Here is a 25,243-nt window from a genome sequence, read left to right as displayed (position 1 = left end):
CTATTATTTATTGATAAAGCCTTTCAGTGAACATGGCTCAGGTTGCAGAAATAGTGGGCTTTCTAACTTTGTAGTCAAGAATAAGACAGACTGCCGGGCCACAGACAGAGCTGCCTAACGGGGTCACCCCCAGGGGACTGCCCTGTAAAACTGACAGTGAGTGGGGTGTTGTCGGGGGGCGGGGGGATGAGGATATGTGTTCCCTCCAGTGGGTCCCAAACAGAAAATAGGGATGGTGCAGAGCAAACACACCAGCCACATGAATCATGTTTCCTCTGGGGGAAGAGACAGGGAAGGGTGGTCAGGAGTAGTACTTAGTACTTAGGAAGGAGTCCTTCTGCGTGGAAGCAGGGAACCAGGGGAAAGTGGATTCAACTTCTGTATCCCTTCACTACCCAAGAAGAATTGTTGCCCAAGGTGGGCACAGAAGCCCCTCCAGAGCCAATATGAGATTCCCTCTGTTAGCATGGGTAAGAGTTTGCTCTTATGATACTTAGTAACATGCTAACTTTTTTTTTTCCTCTTGTAGGAGACAGATTTTGTTTGTTTTGATGGGGGAAGAGATGATTTTGATAATTATAACACAGAAGAGCTTTTAGCATTTTTGGAATTGTCCAATTCTGCAACTGGAGATTCTGAGAAAGGTATAGAAAAACCTCAGCATGGGGACACCCCTCCTGAAGCATTTGAGGAAAGTGACATTGAACCGGAACCAGAAGAAGTTAGCTCAGAGGAGAGTGAAAGCGTCTTCTCAGAAAACACTAAGGAACTCAAGGAAAGATCTGGGTCTCAGAAGAACCACCCCCATGTAAACAGTCAAGCAGGTCATGTTCAGGGAGCCCCAACTTCATTTGAACCTTTTGAGGAAATGCTACAGGATAAACTAAAAGTGCCAGAAAGTGAAAACAACAAAACCAGCAATGGTTCTCAGGTCTCGAGTGAACAGGAGAAGATTGATGCTTATAAACTTTTGAAAAAAGAAATGACTCTGGACTTAAAAACCAAATTTGGCTCCACGGCCGATGCACTTGTATCTGATGATGAGACAACCAGACTCGTTACTTCCTTAGAAGATGATTTTGATGAGGAATTGGACACTGAGTATTACACAGTGGCCAAGGAGGAAGAGGAGAGCGAAGAGAACTTTGATGAGCTGCTGTTACTGACCTTCACACATGGCGAAGAAGATGTGAAACCTCCAGCGACGTCTGGCGTTGAGAACTATTCAGCGGAGGGAGAGCAGAGTCCCGATGAAGAGGACAAGGTGGAGGCCGCTCAGCCCCCTGGCATCAAAAACTACGAGGAAAATGTCGTAACAGACTGGGCGGATGTTATCCTCCCCTTCACGGAAGGTGGCAGACAGACAGGTGTGGATTCAGGGAGCTCTGATTCAGAGGAGGGTGATGATGGGTTTGTCCCAGGTAGTGAATCGGGGAAATCACCATCAGCCACGGAGTCTGTCGACCCTAAAAGAGCAGAAGATAGTCTTTTGACCGTGGATGTCCCTAAAACAAATAACGACAAAGACCCGGAAATTCACATTACAGAAAAAGGGAGGAACGTTGAGGAATCCAAGAGGGGCCTGGCACAGGCTGAGGAGGGGCTGGAGGGGCAAAAGCAGGAAGGCATGACTTCTCACAGTTCTCCTCAGAGCAGCGACCCTGGCTCTTTGCCAGCTGCTGGAGGGGGCAGAGAAGTGTTGGCATCAGCCTTTGACAACAAAGAAAATGACCTAAAAGGAGCAGCTGTTCACATTTCAAAAGGAATGCTCCGTGAAGAAAAGCCCGGAGAGCAGGTTTCGGGAGGGGGCTCAGAACGCGAACCAAAACATGAAGCTTCAGAGGGTCAAGTGAACGAGGAAAAACCTGGACAGGCGGCTCGGGGGGTTGCACCACTGTTGGGAGGTCACCAGCGTAACGCATCCAGAGACAAGGTGGAGGAAGTACCTGTTCTAGCAGGGGGACCACAGCCGCCCACGCTGTCCGTGGACCGTCCAAGTGAGGAATTCAAAGGGAAACGGCTTCCTCAAGCTCAGGATCAGCCTAGACCCTCCCCTCTGGGTGAAGTGGGGTTGCCAAGAGAACTGGAAGAAGAGGGTCCCCTTGAAAGAAATCTTTCCCGGCCGCAAGGAGAAGAGGCGGCCGCACACAAGCAGACGGGTGAGGAGAGGAGGCTCTCGGGGGACAAGGCCCAGGAAGGCTCCTCTGGTGAAGAGGATGCTCCTTACAAGCCCGAGGCGGGCTCTCGGGAAGTGGAGGCAACAGGCCAGACAGAGAGCCCGCAGGGACCCGGTGTCCATACTGATAGACCAGAGGCGGAGGATGGTGACAGCCCCGAAGAGCTCCTGGAGGATGAAAATGCTCTGAGTGCAAAACAGTCTAAAGAAAAAAGCCCTGAGATCCAGGGCAGGCGGTTAGACGTTAGTCCGCGGCCCCCCCCAGGGGCTGTTGTCGGCGCCATTAATCCTGACGCAGAAACGGAAGGAAGCAAAGAAGAAACTGGCAATATTTTGGAAACTGAAAGACAAAGTGAAACTCTGGGCAGGAGGGCAGACCCAGGGGGCAGGGCGGCGGAAACAGAGAGCCCTCCTGGAGCTCTGCAAGCACAGCGGGCCTCTGGAGGCAGGGACTCTTCTGACAAGCAAAATCAGACTCTAGAGTTGGGAGAAATGTTTCAGAATCAAGGTACTGATGATTTTAAGGAAGACCGCGCTGACGAATCCCCGCGGAAGCCGGGGGTAGGAGAGCTCTCGGAGGAGGACCAGGAGGACTCGGAGGGGTTCGTGGACACAGAGAGCCAGGGGACCAGTGCCGAGGAGCACGAAGGTGACTGGCCACCGCGGGCGCCGGGTACACACACGCCTGCTCGCAGCGACGACGTGGAGGACCTGCCTGTAATCGGCAGCTTCTTTAAAGACCAGCAGTCTCTACAGAGGCTCCGGAAATACTTTGATGTCCATGAGCTAGAAGCCATGTTCCACGAAATGGCATCAAGGCTGAAGTCCGCGCAGCAGGAGAGTCTGCCCTATAACGTGGAAAAAGTCCTGGATAAGGTCTTCCGGGCCTCCGAGTCCCACATTCTGAGCACAGCGGAGAAAATGCTGGACGCCCGTGTGACTGAGGGCAGAGATCTGGGAATGAAGGACAGTGACGTATTTGAGGAGGCGGCGGTGCTGGACGATATTCAAGACCTGATCTATTTCGTCAGGTACAAACACTCGGCGGTGGAGGAGAAGGAACCGCTGACCACGGCCCAGCTCCCGCCCGAGGGCTGGGGCGGCTCCGTGGAAGGTAAAGTGCCCGCTTGTGGCCCCGTGGGGGTGCGCTTGAGAAGCGGGGGGGTGGGGTGCGTGGCTGCTGGGGGGCTTGCTGCCTTACTTCTGAAGCTCTGACCAGTTTACAGAGTGCCTGAAGGTAAGGGACAACAGCCCTGTGACGTCCGCGTGTCCCTTCCTGCCTTCTTCCAGGCCAGAGCGTGGGTAAGGATTTCGTACTGTTTTCCCCTTCGGACGGTTGGGACTGGTAGCATTTTCGAAAGGAGACTTGACAAGCAGAGAAGGAGAAAATTATAGACAAGAAAATGATACACCAAGTAAACCGTTAACAAAATACACCCTATAAAAATTATGAAAGGGAACTTTATTTTAACTTAGTAAAAAAACTTTTTTTTTTTTTTTTTAAAGTAAGCTCTACATGCAACATGAGGCTTGAACTCATGACGCTAAGGTTAGGTGTTGCATGTTCTATTGTTTGAGCCAGCCAGGCACCTCAAGTAAATTCCTTTTTTTAATTGAAGTCTGGTTGACGCACAGTGTTACATTAGTTTCAAGGTGTGCAACATAAGGACTCTGCAAGTCTCTGCAGCCCCTGTGCTCACTGCAAGTGAGCTCCCGTCTGTCTCCCTCCAGCACTATTACAGCACCACTGACCAGATTCCCTGTGCTGTGCCCTTTATCCCTGTGCCTCTGAAAGGGCTCTTTGGAACACAGTTTCTTAAGCGCAAACTAACTGCTCTCCGACCAAGGATTAGTTGGCATAATGTTTACTTTTTATTTATTTTTAAACAGGTTTTATTTGTTTGAGAGAGAGAGAGAGAGAGAGAGAGTGAGCAGGGGGAGGGATAGAGGGAGAGAATCTCAAGCAGACTCCATGCTGAGCTCAGAGCCTAATGTGGGGGTTGATTTCTTAACCCTGGCGTCATGACCTGAGCTGAACCCAAGAGTCAGATGCTTCACTGACTGAGCCACCCAGGCGCCCCAGGAATAACGTTTAAACTGATGCCTCGCCTGAGTTTCTTCATCTAGTCCCTACCCCGCCCCCTCCCTCGCCCCGTTTTCATCTTTCGTGGGTTTCATGTTCTTTCTTGCCTCTTTGGAGCCGTCACTTAGGTTAAATTCTGCTGGGCCCTAGGATTCTTGAATTCAGATTAATCAGTGACGGAACTGCGGACGCGGAGCTCTCTGATGCAGCACTTGACACATAGAAGCCTTTTTGTAAATAGCGATTGAATAGACCCTGAGCCAGTATCCTGATATAATTTGATTCCTCGTTCCGTGCCCTGTTCTGTGTCCCCGTGCTTTTCAGACTGAGGTGTTTTAATTGAGACGTATGGTAGAGTACCAGGGAGACATAAAGTCACAAGAATAAATGTGTCTTCCCAGAGGACCAATTTTTCCGGAGAATTTGGGGGAGGGGAACATTTTTGCTTATAATCAAAGCAGATCTGTTTTGCATTAGAATGCAAACACTCTAATGAATTTTCAGGGTAAACTATGAGGCTTTAAAGTAATTCATCTATGCTGTGGGTTGCATTGGGCCATGGCCTGAGCCTCTTGGGGAAAGAAGTGGGTTCCCTCTCTTTGACAATTAGACATGCTCTCGGAATATTTGAGAGGTACTTCAGACTGTCTTTGTACGTAATGGGCTTCTCTGTGCTAGCTCTGGAAATAAGCATGCTTGTCATGAAGGAGTTCATGGTCTTCCTGCGCGGAGTAGATGTTTCACGTTTCTGCGCTTGACTGGATTCTCTTCTGTACCTTTATCTGTGTGACGATGTGTTGATTTGCCAAGGAAAGTTAGGTTATTGAAGACCCTACCATAAATGTGTTTGTTTATAAAATACTTGGAAGAAGATTTGCCTTATAAATTTTAGCTGTCTGTGAAGTGAGACAAAAGCAGCGGAAACTCTTACTTCCCTGCTCATTTGTGCTCCCTGGGGTACCAGGATGTGGAGGGCAGTCGTGGAGCGCTGGGGGGTGGATGGTGAGGCGGAGCTGCCCAGTGGGAAAGGCAGAGTGGGGAGTGTGAGCAGGCTTTGCCAGCCCAATGCATTCTTCTTCCCCGTAGGGAGGCAGCCACACCTTGAAGATAATTTCCCACAAGATAACCCAGAAGACAATTTCCCGCAAGATAACCCAGAAGACAATTTCCCACAAGATAATGCAGAGGACCTTAAAGTACAGATTCTCAAAGAGCCCAGCCAGTTGGATCAACCTGTGGCTGGTGACAAGGGTGGCCCAGACGTGTCACAGGAGCCAAATACTGAGAAAGACATAGACCCAGGTAAACTTTGCAGATTTTTCTCTATGAAGTAGAGGTATGTCATAAAGAAGAGCTTCTATGCTCTTTTTTATTTGTTCTTTCTCTCCCCCTTTTATATTTATTTATTTAAGTAATCTCCTCACCCAGTGTGTGGCTCAAACTCATGACCCCAAGATCAGGAGTCAAATGTTCTACCAACTGAGCCAGCCAGGCACCCCTGGACATTTGTTCTTAAAGGTAGGAAATCAGAAGGGAGAATAAAAGAGGCTCAATGAGTGAATTTAAGAAATAAGAAACCCCAGAAGGGAAAGAAAAGCAGGAGTCAAGGCGGGTGGAGATCAGCAGTACGAAAAAGACCAGAGACTGTAACCAAAACCCAATGTTTGGCTGTCATTACTTACGTGAATAATTTTAATCTAAAATATTATTCTAAGAAGCCTTATGTTCTAACACAGTAGAATATAAACAGTTTTCAGCCAGACCAGAGGCATCAGAAACTCTGGGGGAGGAGACCAGCAAGCTGTGTTTCACAGGCCCTCCAGGAAATTCTGATCCCTTGAAATTCTGATCCCTTCAGCACTATGCTGAAACTCACAAATTCCGTGTTTTCTCCCCACTCTGTTAGTCCCCTCCACCCCGCCCTGCCCCCAGTAGACTACGCTGTGGCTTAGCTCTTTTGTTCATTTGCTGCCTAGACTCGGCAAGAACCTTTTTAAAAACAGCGGAGGGGACATTTACGCCTGGTGGCTCTCCGTAGGGAGCAGTGCGGGACTTGGCAGTGTGTGGTGGCCCCGAGTGGCCGGTCCATACGGACGCATCACAGAGCACAGCAGTCAGTCGAGAGCAGCTCATTTCCCTTGAATTGAGGAAAATGTTTAAAACAATAATCCAGCCCCGGTAATGGTAGCACTAGGTGCTGATGAAGAAGAGCTGGTCGTGCTGTTTTGTGTGTCCGCTGTTGTGGCGTGATTTCGTTACCGTGTTTGTGTTCTTAGAGGTTGTGGCTGTAGCATTTCCCTGTGATACTCTAAGACCCGGTAGCCCTGGCTGGACCCTCCCCCTCTCTTCAGAGTACCAGAGAAGCCAGCGTGGGGAGGAATTCTGCAAATTCGAGAAGAAAAGACGTATCAGACGTCTCCCGTGTTCCAGGGGAACATTCATGCGTCATCCTCTCTGGTTCTACACTTTCAGTCAGAAGGGTTCTCCTTACTGAAAATGAGTCATATACCATGAAGTCTTGTTATTCTCTTGCTCAAAAACTGTCAGGGCTAGGAAAAGTTCTGCTTGCAGAATTAAAAACAGATTTTTTGCCTTGTCCTTTAAGGTCTGTCACAAAATACCATCGACTGCCTTTATAGGCTCATCTTCGCAAATATCCCTTCTTGCGTCTCTGACGTGGAGATGCTCGCCTGACACAGAACACTTCAGAGGTCGGGTTCCCAGATCAATAGTGAGCGGAATCTCCTGGTTGGAGGAGACGCAGGAGGCCCCTGCCCCACCCATCACTAATGGCTGCTTGAACTTCTAGATGTTTCCTAAGACGTGTCCCAGACTCAAGTAATTCAAACTGAAATCCCTCCCCATCACCTCTGCAGGTGAAACCCTTTCAGGCAATGCTGGAATCCTACCTCTTAGGCGGATCCCTCCCGACGCTATCAGCAGTTCCCATTAGGGTCTCTGGGCATTTGCTATATTCTCTTTTGTGGAACTGTCATTCATCCGTTCAGTCAGCGGCCACCGAGTGCCTGCCAGGTGCCAGACGCCGGGCTGAGCGTCAGACTCTCCTACCTGCAGGTCTGCACACCAGCTCTCACGCTTGGTTTGCCTGACGTCTCTAACACCGTGCTTCACCAGCACTAAATGTTTGTTAAAGGCAGCTGGGTCTGTGTGGGGAAAACATAAAATTCCGCCTTTCTCAGTGTGGAGTAGATTTTGTTGGAGGTGAGCTCATTTCATAGCGGAAGGGTATGATGGCTCGAATGGGCATTCTGAATTTTGTTCTCTTTATAATTTTTATTTATTTTTATTTTATTTGAGAGCGAGAGAGTACGAGCAGGGGGGAGGAGCAGAGGGAGAGGGAGAAGCAGACTCCTCGCTGAGCAGGGAACTGGATGCGGGGCTCAGTCTCAGGACCCTGGGATCATAACCTGAGCTGAAGGCAGACTCTTAATCGACTGAGCCACCCAGGTGCCCCTTCTTTTTATAATTCTTTAAGGGAAAAATTATATAAGTTATTTAAGTCTTTATATAAGACATATAAAAGCTATATATATATATTTTTTAAGTAAATATTTTAAGTAATCTCTATCCCCAGCATGGGGTTTGAACTCATGACTCTGAGATCAAGAGTCACATGCTCTACCTACTGAGCCAGCGAGGTGCCATTAAACCATATAAGTCTTTAAGAGAAGCCACTGACTAATATTCAGTGGGCACTCAATAGATATTTTAAATGGAGAGAAACAAGTCTTACGCTAAAGCCTTAAATAAAATATTAATTTTCACCCTCAATTTTAGGGATAATTACAACAGAAAGCAGTCCTGTTGATGCTGTTGATGCAAAAAAGCAACTAGAAACAAATGCTGAAGAGCCAGCAAGTGTCACACCTTTGGAAAATGCAATACTTTTAATATATTCATTCATATTTTATTTAACTAAGACGGTAAGTTCGACATATATAGTTTCTTCAGATAGAATGTTGATTGATTACAGTTTTTGAGTTGATCTTGAGCATGAGGTAAAGAGCTTAAAATGTCTTTATGAAAATTTGTGCCGATCCTTTATGATAGCCTCTGAAGCAAACCACAAGTGTATAATTTGCTGGGTTCTTAGTGCCATTCCGCCCTTGGAGAGGATCTGCGCTGTGTCAGTGCTGGCTGTAAAACATGGCTCTTCCCCTCCAGGACCTCTTAGTCTTCCAGGGAGATAAGGACTTCCACGGGAGGCATGGTATGGGCAGAAAGTATTTACCTGGCGGTAGACTGAGGTGTTGGATAAGTTGGTTCATCGTGGTGGGAGGATGGGCGGAGAAGGTCAGAAGTTAGCTGAGACGTGTTTCGGTGGGAGTTGAAGGATGAATGGGAGTTTGATGCAGGCTGTTGCTGAATGGAAGGGGTGGGAAGAGGGAGATGGGGTGGCATGCAGTCCGGACGAAGAAATAGCATGGAAGCTATTACAAAGAAAAGGCCTTTTGGGGAAGTGGAGGAAGCCTTGCTCGTGCAGATAGAGCAGTCAAGGGCGGGTGGTCTTTGGAGGAAAGCCGGCCAACCGTAAAGGAAGTTGTGTATCATGACAGGTAGTGTTACATTGTTTGGGATGGGGATCCTTGGAAGGTTTTAAGCAGGAAAGCGATGTGGTTAGATTTGTTTCTTAGAAAGAGCCACTTAGGACACAGTATCTATTCAGATTTATCTTTCTTAAAGGAGTCATGATCCAGACGAGACATTTAATCTAGCTGGAAGTAGATCTGAGCTTTTTAGGACTTAGCTCCCCCTTGTGGTATTTGTTGAAATTGGACATTTTTCTTGGCAAATTGGGGGAAGGAGCAAGCTTTCAGAAGTTGGAGGCCAGGTTGCCCTTGGACCTGTAGAGAAAGTATCCTCCCACGAAAATATTTTTCCATTAGGTTCTGTTATTTCAAGACTTGCGTAGGAAAGAGTTTTTTGTTTTTTTTTTCCTTTTTTCTTTTCTGTTCCATAAAAATGCATGAGTTTTGAGGCAGGATGATCATGTTTCAAATCCCTGATGCATCCTCTAGAAGCTTGGGCAAATTACTAAACTGTGTGTAGCTGTCATACATCTTCCACATGCAGATGATGCCTACTCCAGGTGTTGGAAGAATTAAATGACTCGATGATAAAGTGTCTAGTGCCATGCCTGGCATTTTGTAGGATCTCACCTGCTGTGCACTTCTCATTTGGGCGGTCAGAGGGCAGTGTCAAGACATTGAATACCTGGGGAATTCAGGATTAAGGCCACCAGGGTGGGAAAGATTTTTCAGTTTTCTCTATGGCTGTGGTGGTTTGTGCAGTTAGAATAATGAAATTTTCAGTGATTAAGGCAATCTCCAAATTCAGATTTAATCATCAGGATGAATCCTTGTCACTTCAGAACTTTAACAGGCTCCAGATGTGGGAGAAATTCTTTACTTTCTTTGTGGCTATGCCCAGAGCCCTGTTCTAGGTCTGGGTTGGGGGACACAGAGGTTATATAGGACAGGGTCTCCACTTGTGGGATGGCGGGAGAAGACACAGGAACAGTGAGGGAAAAGGGCACAATGTTACAAAGCAACATTGACCTGAAAGGTGTTGTCAAGAAGGCATTTTGATGGCCCAGAATTGTGTTAGGAGTACAAGATTCCAAGAGGTACAAGGCATGATTCTGATTTTGAAAAGGTTTAAGAAAATGGCATTTCAGATATATATGAACATGGGGGAAAATGGAAAAATTTGAAATCATTTCCGTGAAGTATCAAACAGTATAGATAATTATTTGGTAGGGCTGGGGAGGAATGGGGTGCTGGCTTGTTCTGGAAAACTGAACCAGGAGGCAGATTCAGGGCTCCCCACGTAATGGAGTCTTAGAGCAGGAAGGGACCTTCGAGGGCAGCTTGCTTAGCTTCACAAATTGTAGTAATTTCCTCTCCTGCACCCTGGTGGCAGGTAGTTACGGGATCTGGGCGTCAGCAGTTCCTAGCTAGAGTGCCCTAACCTTACAAGGCCACTCACTGATGCTGTCTTGGTGTGTACATTCTCTTATTGACTCCAGATTTTCTTCCACGTGACTCTTCCTAGAATTGCATTCTTTTTCTACATAATAACCTTTAAACATTTGAAGTTATTCTTTACTTTTTAAAAGTGTTTTGTTGTGGAAAATTTCAAACATACAAAAGCAGAGACAATTGTAAAATGAGCCCATGAGCCCATTACCTAGCTTAACAGTAATTCCTTAGTATCACCCAAGGTTGGACACATTCGAAATACCCTCCCCTGCTTTTTAAAAATTGCTCTTATTCAAATCAGGATCTTGTTAAGGTCCGGATATTGTAGTAGATTGCTTCATATCTTAAAATCAACTTAAAATCAGATATAAATTATATACAATAAAGAGTACCCATTTTAAGAATACAGCTCAGTGAGTTTTAACAAAGGTATTCACTCATGTAGAAACAGTCATAACCAAGACATGGAACATTTCCTTCATTCACACGAGTTTCTCATGTACCTCCCCAGTTTATCTCCCTTACCGCCTGCTCCTGGCAACTCTTTTTTTCACTACAGATTAGGTTATTCTGTTGTACAATTATAATTATAAAATGGGAGTGATACCTAGGAGTAAAACTGCCCAGCCAAATGGTCAGTTTGCTTTATCTTAAAAGAAGCTGCCAGACAGTTCTCAGAAGTGTCCCAATTTCTTCTTCCACTGGCAATTTAGGACCTTCAGTTGGTCCCATATTTGCCAATACTTGGTATTATCAGTCCTAAATTGTAGCCATTCCAGTAGGCATATCTTTGTGGTTTTAGTTGTATTTCTTCATGATTTATGATGCTGAGCAGTTTTTCGGGTACCATATATTTTGTGTGTTCATCCGTGAAATAGCTTTTCAAATCTTTTGCCGTTTTTAAATTTATTTATGTGTTTATTTTCTTTTGCCCTTAAAAAAAAGTTTATTTTATTTATTTAAGCAGTTTCTATACCCAGTGTGGGGCTTGAACTTATTACCCCAAGATCAAGAATTGTGTGCTCTTTTGACTGAGCCAGTCGGGTGCCCCTCTTTTGCTTTTTTTTTTTTTTTTTTTTAAGCTTTTATTTATTTGAGAGAGAGAGTGAGCATGGGGGAGGCAGAGGGAGAGGGAGAAACAGACTCCCTGGTGAGTAGGCAGCCTGACTTGGGGCTTAGTCCCGGGACCTTAAGATCACAACTGAGCCAAAGGCAGACACTTAACCAACTAAGCCACCAGGCACCCCTTGCCCTTTCTTTTTTTTTTTTTAAAGATTTTATTTATTTATTTATTTGACAGAGAGAGATCACAAGTAGACAGAGAGGCAGGCAGAGAGAGAGAAGGAAGCAGGCTCCCTGCTGAGCAGAGAGCCCGATGCGGGACTTGATCCCAGGACCCTGAGATCATGACCTGAGCCGAAGGCAGCGGCTTAACCCACTGAGCCACCCAGGTGCCCCCCTTGCCCTTTCTTCTTTTTTTTTTTTTTTTTTCCAATTTATTTATTTTCAGAAAAACATTATTCATTATTTTTTCACCACACCCAGTGCTCCATGCAAGCTGTGCCCTCTATAATACCCACCACCTGGTACCCCAACCTCCCACCCCCCCGCCACTTCAAACCCCTCAGATTGTTTTTCAGAGTCCATAGTCTCTCATGGTTAACCTCCCCTTAAACTGGGTTCTTTTCCTTCTAAATACTAAGGTCTAAGAGTTCTTCATATATTTTGGATACAACTCCTTTGTCAGATGTATATTACGAATAATTTCTTCTGGTTTATTTCCTGACTATTCAGTTTTTTGACACTGTTTTTGAGGAGCAAATTTGTAATTTTTAAAAAAAATTTTCTTTTTAAGATTTTATTTATTTATTTGACAGACACAGATCACGCATAGGCAGAGAGACAGGCAGAGAGAGAGGGGGAAGCAGGCTGCATGCTGAGCAGAGAGCCTGATGCGGGGCTCAATCCCAGGACTCTGGGACCATGACCTGAGCCAAAGGCAGAGGCTTTAACCCACTGAGTCACCAGGTGCCCTGCAAATTTGTAATTTTGATAGAATACCATTTTGTTAATTTTTACTTTCATGGTTAGTGCATTTTGTTTCCTTCCCAAGGAATCATAGGTCATTCCAAAGATGCAAATATTTTCTCATGTTTTCTTCCAGAAGTTTTATAGTTAATACTTTTCATGCTTAGGTCTCCGCTCCATGTTGAGTTGATTTTTGTGAATGGTGTCACATTTCATTTTTTTCCTCCTATGGATATCCAGTTGCTCCTGTAGCATTTCTTTTCCCTTGAGATTACCTTGGCACATTGAGTTGAAATCAGCTGACCATATTTGTGAGTCCCTCTGGACTCAAATCTGTTTCATTGATTTATGTTTCTATTCTAAGATAATAACACACTTTTCTGGTTAGTATAGCTTTATAGTGGGTCTTAGAATTGGGTAGTCCTTTGGCAAAATTGTTTTGGCTATCTTGGTTTCTTTGCATTTCCGTAGAAATTTTAGAACCAACAGCAATTTTTATAAAAAAAAACTTGGTGAGATTTTGTTACTGTGTTGAATCTATAGATGAGTTTAAGGAGAATTGATATCAACAAATATTAAGGCTTCTAATCTAAGAACTAAGTTCATCTACACAGATCTAAAGAAGGTCTGTAAGAGACCTACAGGACACTGCTGAGAAACTTCCTTAGTCTCTGTGTACTGATTTCATGCATATTGTTTACATATGCTTGTGTGTTTTGTGACTTTTGATGTTGTAAATGGTGTCATTCTTACATCTCATTTATAGTTGTTTTGTGTTTATTGAAATACAGTTGGTGTTTGTATATTGACCTTGTATCTTAATACCTTATTAAATTTATTAGTTGTAGGATTTTTTTTTGCACATTTCATAGGCTTCTCTGGGCAGATAGATGGTCATGTCATCTGTGAATAAACACACCTTTTAAAAAAGTCAGGTTAATTGAACCATGATTACTTTTAGTAAAAGTCACTCTTACTGTATACGGTTTGATGAGTTTTCACATTATTTCTTTAGATTTTTTTGTATCCCTCTTCTCTTGCCTTTCCTTCTTGGACTCTAATTACATGTATGTTAATACCACTATAGTGTTCCATAGGTCACTGAGGCCTTGTTCTTTTGTTGATTTTCGGTCTCTTACATCTTTGCTTCCGTTTAGATATTACCATTATTAGCTTTGCGCAGTGGCAGTATCGTAGCCAATGAGGTTTATCCGAGGCGCGATTATTGCTAGATATCACCATTACTGTCTTCACATTCATTGACCTTTTGTGAAATTTTCATTTCTGATATTTTATTTTTCAGCTCTTAAAGGTGCACTTAATTCTATTTTGTATCTTCTACCTTTTGTCAATATGGTCATGGCTTTCTTTTAATTCCTAATATACTTCTAAATAATTCTTTAAAGTTCTTTTTAGCAAATTAATTCTGTCATCTCTGTTGCAACTTCTTGGTCTGTTTTTAGAGATTGATTTATCTCCTCCTCATGGGACATATTTTCCTGCTTTTTTACATGTCTGGTGATTTGTTGTTGCTGGATGCTAGGCCCGGTGAATGTTAACATTGTTGAGTAACTGCTTTTTAGTGGCTTCCTTTAAAAAGTATCGGAGTTTGCTTTGCCTGGACTGTTGTTACCTGGAGACCAGCTTGATCCTTTCTAGTCTTGTTTTTAAGATTTGTTAGGGATGTGTACGCAGTAGTCTTTATTCGAGAGTTAGAATAGCCTTGCTCGTAAGGCGTGATTCTTCTGGAGTCTGCTGAATGCCTTGAGCATTCAGCAGGGTCAGGTTGCTCTAACTGGAGGGAACATGTGCTCTAACTGGCTGGAACATGATTCGCCTCCCAGGCCCGTGTTCACTCTGGGAACTCTTCAGCTTCCAGTGTCCTGGCAGCCGTGCTTTTTGTCCATCCTCAGATCTTCCATTAAACATCATATTTTATACAGGTGCTGCCTCATATTCAGCGAAGATCAAAGGAAACCCTCTTGCAGATTTCTAGAACTCTTTTTTTGTAGTTCTCCTCTTTCTGGTGCTTTTCCTGGCCCGGTTCCCATACCTCAGTCTCCCTGAACTCTGTTCTCCGCCTCCTTGGCGAGACTGGGGGACTCACAGGGTTTCTCCCTCCCGGTACTGAGGCCTAGAAAGTACCTCCTCGTAGAAACCTGGGTGATCTCCAGGCTCACCTCGTTTGTTTCTCTTCCCTCAGGGGTGACAGCTGCTTGCTGCCTGTTGTTCTCTACCTGATTTTCTGGTTATTTCAGGGGAGGGCACCAATATCATTTCCTCTGTAGATTTCTCCTTTTGTTTGTTTAGTGCTGTTGGAATATATTTACTGTGGAAATAGGCTCGTTTAGCTTCTAGGGGTTATCATGGTCTGTATTTTGCTAACCACAGCCTCCAATATGACTGAACATGTTTCCCTGGTTCTTTATATTTACTGGGAATCAGTAGTCAGAATCAGGCTCAATATGATTGGCAAAGATACTTAGTAGGAGATGTGTACTTTCAGCAGGAGGTGTCTAATGAATAGATGCTCCTCTATTTTTTTTTTAAATATTTTTTATATTTAGAAAGAGAGAAAAAGAGAAAGAGCGTGCACAGAAGCGGGGGGAAGGGCAGAGGGAGAAGGAGAGAGAGAATCTTGGGCAGATTCTGCACTGAGTACAGAAAACAACGCAGAGCTCCATCTCATGACCTTTAGATCACGACCTGAGCTGAAATCAAGAGTCAGATCACGACTGAGCCACCCAGGCAGCCCTCTCCTTCCATTTTTGATGTCACTCGTCATTGGTGACATTGACTAAATCTGTCAATATATTATAGGTGGCAAAATGCTGATACCCTGATCATGTTGTTCCTGCTTCATTTCAAAAGTGGGATAGTTCTCCAAAAAGAAGTTTATGATCAAGTATTCTTTACACTGAGATTTGGTTTGTATAGTTCAGGCAGTATAAATATTTGGTTCTATTTAAATACTTCCAGAATAATTAGTTGTCTTCGTGGCTTTATAAAAAGATGCCAAAGGGATTTTTTTGGTGTGTTTCTTCTAACTCTTTCTGATCATTATGATGTCATGAATTTAAAAATATTTGGGGTGTTTTAATTAGCTGTAATTCTTATTCTTCTCAGTGTTCAATTTCTCTGAGTTTGGAACCTCTTCACCTTGGCTTCTGGGCTCCTGGGCCTTTCTGACACCACCCAGTGGTCACTGATCCCTTCCTTGCTTTCTAGTGTGGTAAGATAGTCTACGTTCATCTACATTTCTTGCCCAGATCGTGAAAAAGTCCTTTCTCCAGGGAGGCCCTGATTCCTTTTGATGGGAAATGGTATTTAAAGACCACAGTCTCAGTACTTAGGTTGTTTATTGCTTTTGAGTTGGCCAACATTTCTAGACCTTTTCAGAGGACAAAGCTAGGACAGACATAGTTTTTGTGTGTGTGAACAGTCATCTTGGTGCCATATGGATACTCCTAGAAGAAATTCAGGATGCTAGAGGGATTTTACTTAACCTCATCTATCTTACACATGTACTTTCTTTCTCCAGTGCTGGAAATCTCAGGTTTCCATGACGTCAACACATTTTTTTTTATTGTACAATATTCAAACAACTTTAAAAATACCTATATCAACACCTTATGTTCAGTAACATATTTGTTACTGAAAATGTTTTCAGGATGTTTTATAGTTATTTTTGTTTTTAAGGTATATCCCTCTAGTACATGCTTAAAAATAATTCCTTTCTGTTCTCCTGCCATCAGTTTGATTCACAGTTAGGTCAACTGTTTCATTTTTGCTTGCTCTTTTTAAGGTTACTTTAAAATATTTTTTGTTTTGCTTTGTCTTGTTTGATAAGTATCTAACATATTTACAAGCTCCAATGCCAATTTATAAAACAATTTGTAAAATTTCAGAGAAGTCTAGGCTTTGTCTCAGTTCCATTGAACCTGTTGTTAACCTCCTCTGTGAGTAATTTTAAAAATTAATTTCATCATCTTATTTAAAAATAAGCAAATAATTTTTGCATTTAGCCAAGATTCTGGCTTTATCTACCTTCCTTACTGAAACAACTGAAAAGAAAAAAAAAATGAGACAAAATAAATGAAACTGTTTTCAAGACACCAGACATCAGGTAACAAAGAAGAGTAATTTCTGAAAGATAGCAAACCAGTGCTGTGAGCCCTGTAGTTATGGCTGCATACTGCACTGAAAGAGTTCCCTGGTTGTAGCATAGACGTGAAGAACCCTGAATTGAGATGGAGCTGAGAGTCCAGGGAAAGCGAGGCAGCTAGAGTTCGTAGGGCTGAGTACCAAGGGGAGAACACAGCAGGGAGAGCGAGCTGTGGGATCTGTGAAAGGTCCCCTTTGAGTATTCATCAGCAGGAGTTTGACAACATTATTCAATGTCAGAGAAACCGCCCAAGTGATTAGAGGGAGTAGTTCCTGACACAAGGCCAAGAATATACCTTATAATTCCAGGAAAATTGGATAAAGTACAGAAGGGTGTCACCTCAGACTAAATCTGCTCCTCTTGCCTAGGAAGCCTTAAAAGCAAGATGCAAAAGAATCAAAGTATCTGAGCAAACAGAACAATGCTCGAGAATGTTTGTTATACTAGTCAAGGTTCTCTAGAGAAACAAAACATATATGGGACCCCCATACACAGATGGATAAGTAGAAGAGGTTTATTATAAGGAATTGACATACACACAGTTAGAGGCTGAGAAATTCCGCAGTCTGCTTTCTGTAAGCTGGAGACCCAGGAAGGCATTGGCGTAACTCAGGCTGAGTCCAAAGGGGAGCTGATGGTCTGAAGGCCTGAGAACCAGAAGTACCAAGGGTGGAAGAAAAATGATGTCCCAGCTCAAGGAATCAGGCAGGAAGGGGTGAATTCCTTTCACAGTTTGTTCTGTTCTGGCCCTCAGTAGATTGGATGTTGCCTACCCATAGCAGGAAGGGCAACCTCCTTTACAGAGAACATCAGTTCAAGTGCTAATCTCACATGGAAACACTTTCACAGACACACCCAAAAATAAGGTTTAATTTGGTTACTCCATAACTAGAGGAGTTGACACAAAATTAACCATCACATTTGTTCATAATACATGACATCTAGTCAGAGGTTATCAGGCATGCAAAGAGGCAAAAAAATATAAACATGAAGAGGAGAAAAATCAACCCATCAAAACCAACCAAGAACTATCAGAGATGTTAGAATTAGGCAAGGGTATTAAAATAGTTATTATTACTGTATTTTGGATGTTAGGAGTTAAGTGGAAACATGAAAGATTAAAAAAAAAAAAGACCCAAATCAGTCTTACAGGTTGAAAACTGCAGTGCCACCCTGGTTGGGATGAATGCTAGACTAGACATTGTAGATGAGAAGGTTAGCGAACTTGAAGGCATAACTATAGAAGCTATCCAAAATGAAATACATAGGGAAAAATGACTCAAGAAAAATGATGAAGTTATCTGTGAACTGTGAGACACTTTCAAGCAGCCTAATAAATGTAACTGGAATCACTGGAGGACAGGATAGAAGAGGTATTCAGAAAAATATTTAAAGACATAATGACTAAAAATATCTAAAATTTATGAAAACTGTAGATCACATATTCAGGAAGTTCAATGAAACCCAAACATACAAAGCATGAAGAAAACTACATTGAGGTAATCATAATCGAATTGCCCATAATATGTGATAAAGAGCAATCTTAAAAGCAGAGGGGGAAAAAAGGCATTTTACATAGAGAGGGATTAAGATAAGGTTAACATCAAGATTTCTCGTCAGAAGGCAAAGGAGAATACAGTAGAATAATATCTTGTAACATACTTGAACAATATTGTTGACTTATAATATCATAGCAAAATAATTTTATAAAACAAAGATTGAATGAAGATTTTTTTTCCCAATGTACAAGAGCTGAATGAATTTACCAGCACATCTGTGCCATAAGAGATGTTAAAGGAAGACCTTTAGGCATAAAGAAAATGACAGATGAAAATAGTCAAGCCATAGAAAGGGGGTGAAGAATGCCAGGAATGCTAACTGTGTAAGTAGTTATATAAAACCATTATCTTACTATTTAAATATCTTCAAAATTCAACTTTTTGTAGCATGGGTTTAAAAAATATGTAAAAGTAAAAATATGACAACAATAATATGAAGGTGAGGAGAGGAAGAAATGGTAATAACTCTTATAAAGTTCTTATGGCACATGAAGTTGTACAAGATCATGGGAAGGTAGACTGTGGTAAGTTAAAGATGTATGGTATAATCCCTAAACTAACCAGTAAAATAACAAAATAATGCGCTAATAAGCCAACAGAGGAGATGAATTAGAATCATTAAGAGGACACAGTTGATCCAAAAGAAGGCAGAATGAAAGTAACAAGGGAACAGAGAACAGATGGGATAAATAGAAAAAAAGATGATGCCTTTAAACTTAACCATATCAGTAATTACATTAAATAGAACTTGTTTAAATACCCCAATTAAAAGGCAGAGATTGTTGGATTGGGTAAAGAAGCAATACCCAAATAGATGCCTTCAAGAATCACACTTTAAATAAAAACACATAAGAAGGTTAAAACTAAAAAGATTGAAAAAGATATCCGATATCCCACATTTAAAAAGAGCTGGAGTGGCTATAATATCGGATAAAGTAGATTTCAGAGGAAAGTTTATTACCAGGGATAAAGAAGTTATTTTCTAGGATAAAGTAGTCAAGCAAACATAATTCTAAATGTTTGTGCTTCTAATAATAGACCTTCAAAGTACACGAGACAAAAATTGATAAAACTAAATGAAAAAAACAGACATAAGTATATAATTATGATTGGAGATTTCAATATCCTCTCAATAACTGATAGAATAAGGTTCTAGAAGATACGAATATGAATAAAGTTCTAGAAGATTTGAACAACACTGTCAACCAACTTGACCTGACATGTATAGAATACCCCAGAAGAGCAGAATATATATGCTTTTTGAGTGCACGTGGGGCATCTACCAAGACAAGTCATATTCTGGACCATAAAGCAAGTGTTCAAAATACAGAGAGATTCAAATCAGACAAAGTATATTCTCTGGCCATAGTAAAACTAAGTTAGAAATCAGTAATAGAAAGATCTCTTGAAAGTCCCCAATTATTTAGAAACCAACTGACATACTTCTGAATAACTTATGGGTCAAAGATATCAAAAGGGAAATCAGTATTTTGAGCTGAATGAAAATGAAAACAGCTTATCAAGTTTGTGTAGTAACAGTAAAGCACTACTTGGAAATTTATAGCACTATCTGTATTAGAACAGTTTAGTGACCTCCGTTTCTACTATTAGAGACTAGGATAAAGAGCAGATTGATCCCCTAGAAGCAGAAGAAAAGAAATAAAGAGCATAAATTAATAAAATAGAAAACAAAAGGAAAACCAATGGAAATAAAAGCTGGTTCTTTGAGATTAATAAAATTGATTAACCTCTAGCCAGAGTGATCAGGGAAATAAAGGAAGAGACACATTACCAATGTCTGCGATCACATGGGGACATCACTACAGGTTCTACAGAAATTAAAACAATTAAAGGGGAATATCATGAAAATTTATGTCACTTAATTTGACATTGTGGCTGAAATGAAGAAATAGCATCTAAGACACAAACTGGAAAAGCCTCCTTAACAGACAAATGACCTAAATAGCCTATGACTGTTAAAGAAATTCAGTTTACTAAAAATCTTTTTCAAAGAGAACTCCAGGCCCAGATGGCTTCACTGGTGAAGTTTCACAATGAAACTTGTTAGGAAGAAAAAAAAATCTATATAAACTCACTCTTAGAGAATTGAAGATGGGAAGATACTTCCCTATTCAAACCAGACAGAGATATAACAAGAAAAGAAAACCCCAGGCCAGTATCTGCCATGAATGTAGGCACAAAACCTCTAAAATTTTAGCAAATCAAACCCAACAACATTAAAAGGTATAATACATAATGACCTAGCATGGTTTATCCTAAGAATGCAAGATTCATTTAGCATTAGAAAATTAGTCAGTATAAGCAGCATATTAACAAGTTTTAAAAATAAAATCCAAATATTCAGCTCGATAGATAAAGCATTTAAAAAAAAATCAAATGTTTATTTCTGATGCTAAAAACAATAGTAGCAAACTAGGAATAGAAGGGGGCTTAAAATAGCCTCTATGAAAAACTTAACTAACATCGTACTTAGTGGTGGATAATTGTTTCCCCCTAAGATCAGAAATAAAACAAGGATGTCCACTCTCACCACATCTATTGAGCACTGAAGTGGGGCACAGTGAGACAATGGCCAGTGTACTAAGGCAAGAAAAAGAAAGAAAAAGCATACAGATTGGGAAGGAAGGAGTAAAACTGTCTTTATCTGCAGACTATGAAAAAATCTATGAAATCTATGAAAAAAATCTGGTGGAATCTACAAAAAAGCTACAGTGCAGTAAGATTGCCAGATAAAGATTAACATCTAAAAGCATCTGTATTTTTATGTATTAGCAAAGAACAGTTGGAAATTAAAACTAAAGTCTTCTGTGTACAATAGCATCAAAATATATGAAATACTTAAGGATATATCTGGCAATACTGTGAGACTTATAATTGAAAACTATAAAATATTGCTGATAGAAATTGAAGACCTAAATATGGAGAGATATCGGTTGTTTGAGAGTCAGAAGACTAAATATTATTAAGCTATCATATTGTCACTATGACAAACAGTATGTTAAATATTAAGCTCCCCATTTTGATCCCCAGAGTCCACATAATCCTGATCAAAATCTCAGGAGGATTTTTTGGTAGAAAACGACAAGCTGATTATACAATTGATATAGAAAATTCCAAGGACCTTGAACAACACAAACATGACCTGATTCCAAGACTTACGGTAAAGTTATGGTAATCAGGAGAGCATGGTATCAATGTATGATAGACAAAAAGATCACTGGAATAGAATAGACAGCTCAGAAGTAGATTCATACACACCTGGCAATGGACTTCTGACAAAGGTAGAAACAAAGTGGAGAAAGAGACGTCTGTTCAAACAGTCTGGAACTATTGGATATATCCCTGTGCAAAAAAATTGATTCATAGCTCAGTCATAAACATAAATGAACTCAAAATGCTTCATTGAACTGAATGTAAAACCTAAAACCATAAAACGTACAGAAAAAAGTTAAGCAAAGATTTCTCAGATTTAACACCGAAAAAAAGGATTCATTCATAAAAGAAAAATTTGATAATTTGGATTTCATCTAAATAAAAATTCCTGCTTTTCATAATGCACCGTTAAGTGAATGAAAAGACAAGGCACAGATTAGGAGAAAATCATTGGAAAGTGTATATATGAACAAAGACTTATATGCAGAATATATAAAGAACTCTTAAACCTCATTCATAAGAAATAAACCAGTAAAGTTAACCCTTCACCAAATAAGATGTGTGCATAGGAAATAAGCACATGAAAAAATGCTCAACATCATTACTTCTCAGTGAAATGCAAATTAAAATCACCATGAATTATCATACATACTTATTAGAATGACTAAAATTAAAAAGAATGATTTAAATTAAAATACCAAGTGTTGGAGAAGATGTGGAGAAGCTGGAAATACACACTTCTGGTGGGGGATGTACAGTGGTTCATCACCTTGGAAAACTGGTGGTTAGTTTCTTAGAAAGGTGTGTGTCAGATGCTTCAAACATCCCTTTCCTAAGCATGTACCTTTGAAAAAATAAATTCTGCATCTACATCCATGTACTTGTACATCAATATTCACAGCCTCTCTATTCATAAAAGCTAAAAACTGGGAAAAACTCAAATGTCCGTCAACAGCTGAATAAATAAACAAATTGTGCTAGGTCCATCCAGTGAAATGCCATTCAGCAATGAAAAGGAATAGTTACCTATTGATGTGTGCAGCAACATGGGGGGGATCTCTGTGCTGGTGAGATAAGTCAGAGAAGTAGGATACATAGTGATTGTAAATTTCATATATAAAACTGTAGGAAATGCAAACTATTATGATAGAGAACTTCTGTTTGGGCAGGCCCAGTCCGCAAGTGGCAGGAGGTGTGATGAGGAGACATGTGGAGGTGAAGGACATGCTCAGTTGGACTGTGATGAGGTTCTCACAGGTGTATTTGTGTGTCAAAACTTACCGGATTGTGCACTTTGAATATATGCCATTTATTAGATGTGAATTTTTTTTTAAGATTTTATTTATTTGTTTGACAGACCCAGATCACAAGCAGAGAGGCTGGCAGAGAGAATGGAAGGGAAGCAGGCTCCTCACTGAGCAAAGAGCCAGATGTGGGGCTTGATCCCAGGACTCTGGGATCATGACCTGAGCCGAAGGCGGAGGCTTTAACTCAGGCGCCCCTGTATGTGAATTTTATCTCAGAGCCATAAAAAATACTAATTTGTCTCATTACTTTCTTACGTAAAAGTAGTTTTCTACATTTTTTCCACCCCTCCTTTAAAAAAAAACACATTCTGGAAACCATACCCTAGCAGTATATAAAATTTATTTTTTTTCCAGTTTCACAGTAAACTTAGTGTATTCAGCAACTCTTCTACTGATGAACATTTTGGTTGTTTGTAGTCTTTTGTTCTTATAAATAATGCTGGAATAACATAGTTTTGTTTATATATCTTTTTAACATTTGTTGTGTCCACAGTATCTTTGAGATCTTTAGAAGTGGGATTGTTGCATCAAAAGGTAAATACACAATTTGGAGAGATGATGCTAAATTCCCATTCATAGAGGTTGTGTCATTTTGTGGAATGATGAGCAACATGTGAGAGTACTTGTTTCCCCTACATTCTCTCACCAATAGAATATGTTGTCAGATGTTTAGATCTTGCCAGTAGAAGTGAGAAATGGTATCTCAGTGTAGGCTTAATTTGTATTTCTTTTATTATGAGTGAGGCAGAGCATGTTTCCGTATGTTTGTGAGCTTTTCCTATTTCTTTTCCTGAGAATTGCTGATTCTTTTATTTCCGCTCAATTTTCTATAGGTTTGGGGCTGTTTTCTTCTCTGCTTACTTGTACAGTTCTTCATACTTTAGGAATATTAACCCTTTGTCTCTAATGTTACAAATATTTTTTTTCTGGTTGTCAAACTTTTTTGACATTTCGTATTTTTTTGCATCGCAGGGGCTAGGCACATTTTTTATTTTCAAGTAGTTGTTGGCAATTCTTTTCTCTTAGATTTTGAGGCATAATTAGGAATTTTGATCACTCATAATACATCGAGAAACTCACTCATGTCTCTTCTGGTACTTGTTTTCATTTTTTACGTTCAGGTTTCTGATCATTTGGAATTTATCCTTATGAAAAAAAATTTTTAACATTTTCCGTATGGCTTAGTTATACTAACGTCACTTATTAAAGTCTTCTTCCCCAGTTGACTTCTATTATATTCTAAATTTTCAATGCAGTGGGGTGTATTTTTGGATTTTCTGTTCTGTTCATAATCCATCTGTATTCTTGGGTCAGTTCCCTACTGTTTTGCGTGGCCTTTTTTCACCTCCCCTCCCTGCCTCCATTGCTCTTCTTTTTGAGGATTTTCCTGATTGTTCTGAATTTTTATATTAAACTGGAAGGCCTACCTTTAAAGGTTTACAAACATCATTGTCCCTTTTACATGTCCTCAGTTTTTTCAACTTTTATTTATTATTTTTCTTTAAGATTTTATTTATTTGACAGAGATCACAAGTAGAGAGGCAGGCATGGGCGGGGGGCGGGGGGTAGCAGGCTCCCCGCTGAGCAGGACCCTGAGATCATGACCGGAGCCGAAGGCAGAGGCTTTAATCCACTGAGCCACCCAGGCGCCCAGTTTTTTCAACTTTTAGAACGTGCCTATGCATATTCCCCGTCCTTTTCCGAAAGTCACGTAACTAGAACAGACGGGACCCTCGGGTATGGTGTGCTAATGACCTGGCTCTTTAGAAGAAGCCTTAGCCAGAGCACCTGCAGGAATGTGAGACAGCGTGAGCCTGTGGACTCGGGAGGGGAGAGCGGAGCTTCGGGGAACTGGAGATACTGGGGCAGGCCGGCCTCGCTCTTTACTCGGGGCGTGGGAGAGGCTGCCCTCCCGTCTGGGCAGTGGGACAGGTGCCTGCGGTCTCGGCACGCAGTGACACAAGGCTGGCCTGGAGGGGCGTGAGCGGGAGGTTTCTCTCCAGCCCCCGCCCCTGCTCTGCCACGGAGGGCCCAGCTCCTGCGGCAGGGGAGGCTTCTGTCAGCGCGCGGCCCTCGGTTTGTTCCGCGCGGGTCGCTCCGCCGACCGTTGGTTCCGTCCGCCGTGGCCCCGCCCACCGCGGGCCGGGCCGCCGTAGGCGCGTTTACGTCACAAAAGGGGCATTGTCTGATGACGTATTTCCTTGGAGGCGTTCGGCAGAGAGGCGTAGAGTGCCTTCGCCTCGGCAAGGCGAAGTTCACTCCCGGTGCCGCCTCCTCAGCCGGACCCTTTCCGGAGGAGGAAGCGGTGGGAAAGTGGGCTTCGGTGCTGTTCCGAGGGGGGAGCGTGGCGTCCTCTGAGCTTCCCCCTCACGATGGACTCAGTTCCTGCCACTGTGCCTTCTGTCACCGCTTCTCCCGGGGACTCGGAACTTCTGGGACCCCTGTCGGTCTTTTACGCAGCCTTCATAGCCAAGCTACTGGAGGTGAGGGTCCGCATGCCCAGGGAGGGACCCCGGCTCCGGCAGGCGGGTAGACGAGCTGTGAGCGGAGTTGGCGCGCTGACGGGTGGAGGGAGAACTGGAGAGGGTCAGGGCCGAGGCGGGCAGGACGTTGCAGTGCTGTTTAGGGAGCCCGGGGGGAGTGATTTTAAGGTTTCGTCCCTTGTTAATTTGTTACTGATTTCTTAGACTGTAGCAGGCGCTAGTTATTTTCCGGTAGAAAGTCATGATCTCTCGGGGTCCTTTTCTAG

At 42.2% G+C, this 25,243-nt stretch overlaps 1 protein-coding gene and 1 pseudogene across 7 annotated transcripts in view; both read left to right on the top strand.

Annotated features, from left to right (window-relative positions):
* Window positions 1-25,243, top strand: part of MIA3 (MIA SH3 domain ER export factor 3) — a 72,752-nt gene that overhangs the window by 25,041 nt on the left and 22,468 nt on the right. For 5 of the 7 annotated variants that reach the window (XM_044266788.1, XM_044266790.1, XM_044266787.1 and 2 more), the window contains 3 exons: window positions 530-3,290; window positions 5,346-5,561; window positions 8,058-8,203. In XM_044266788.1, coding sequence (XP_044122723.1) covers window positions 530-3,290; window positions 5,346-5,561; window positions 8,058-8,203 — 3,123 coding nt within the window. Of the gene's footprint in view, window positions 1-529; window positions 3,291-5,345; window positions 5,562-8,057; window positions 8,204-24,690; window positions 24,978-25,243 lie in introns of those variants that run through there. The other 2 variants (XM_044266793.1, XM_044266791.1) reach the window with 2 other exon arrangements.
* LOC122918966 lies at window positions 13,461-13,592 on the top strand (annotated as a pseudogene).

This window comes from Neovison vison, chromosome 10, assembly GCF_020171115.1.
Source record: "Neovison vison isolate M4711 chromosome 10, ASM_NN_V1, whole genome shotgun sequence".
Lineage (NCBI taxonomy): Eukaryota > Metazoa > Chordata > Mammalia > Carnivora > Mustelidae > Neogale > Neogale vison.
The sequence above is the reverse complement of the archived record's forward strand: the minus strand, read 5'-3'. Positions and strand labels throughout refer to the sequence as shown.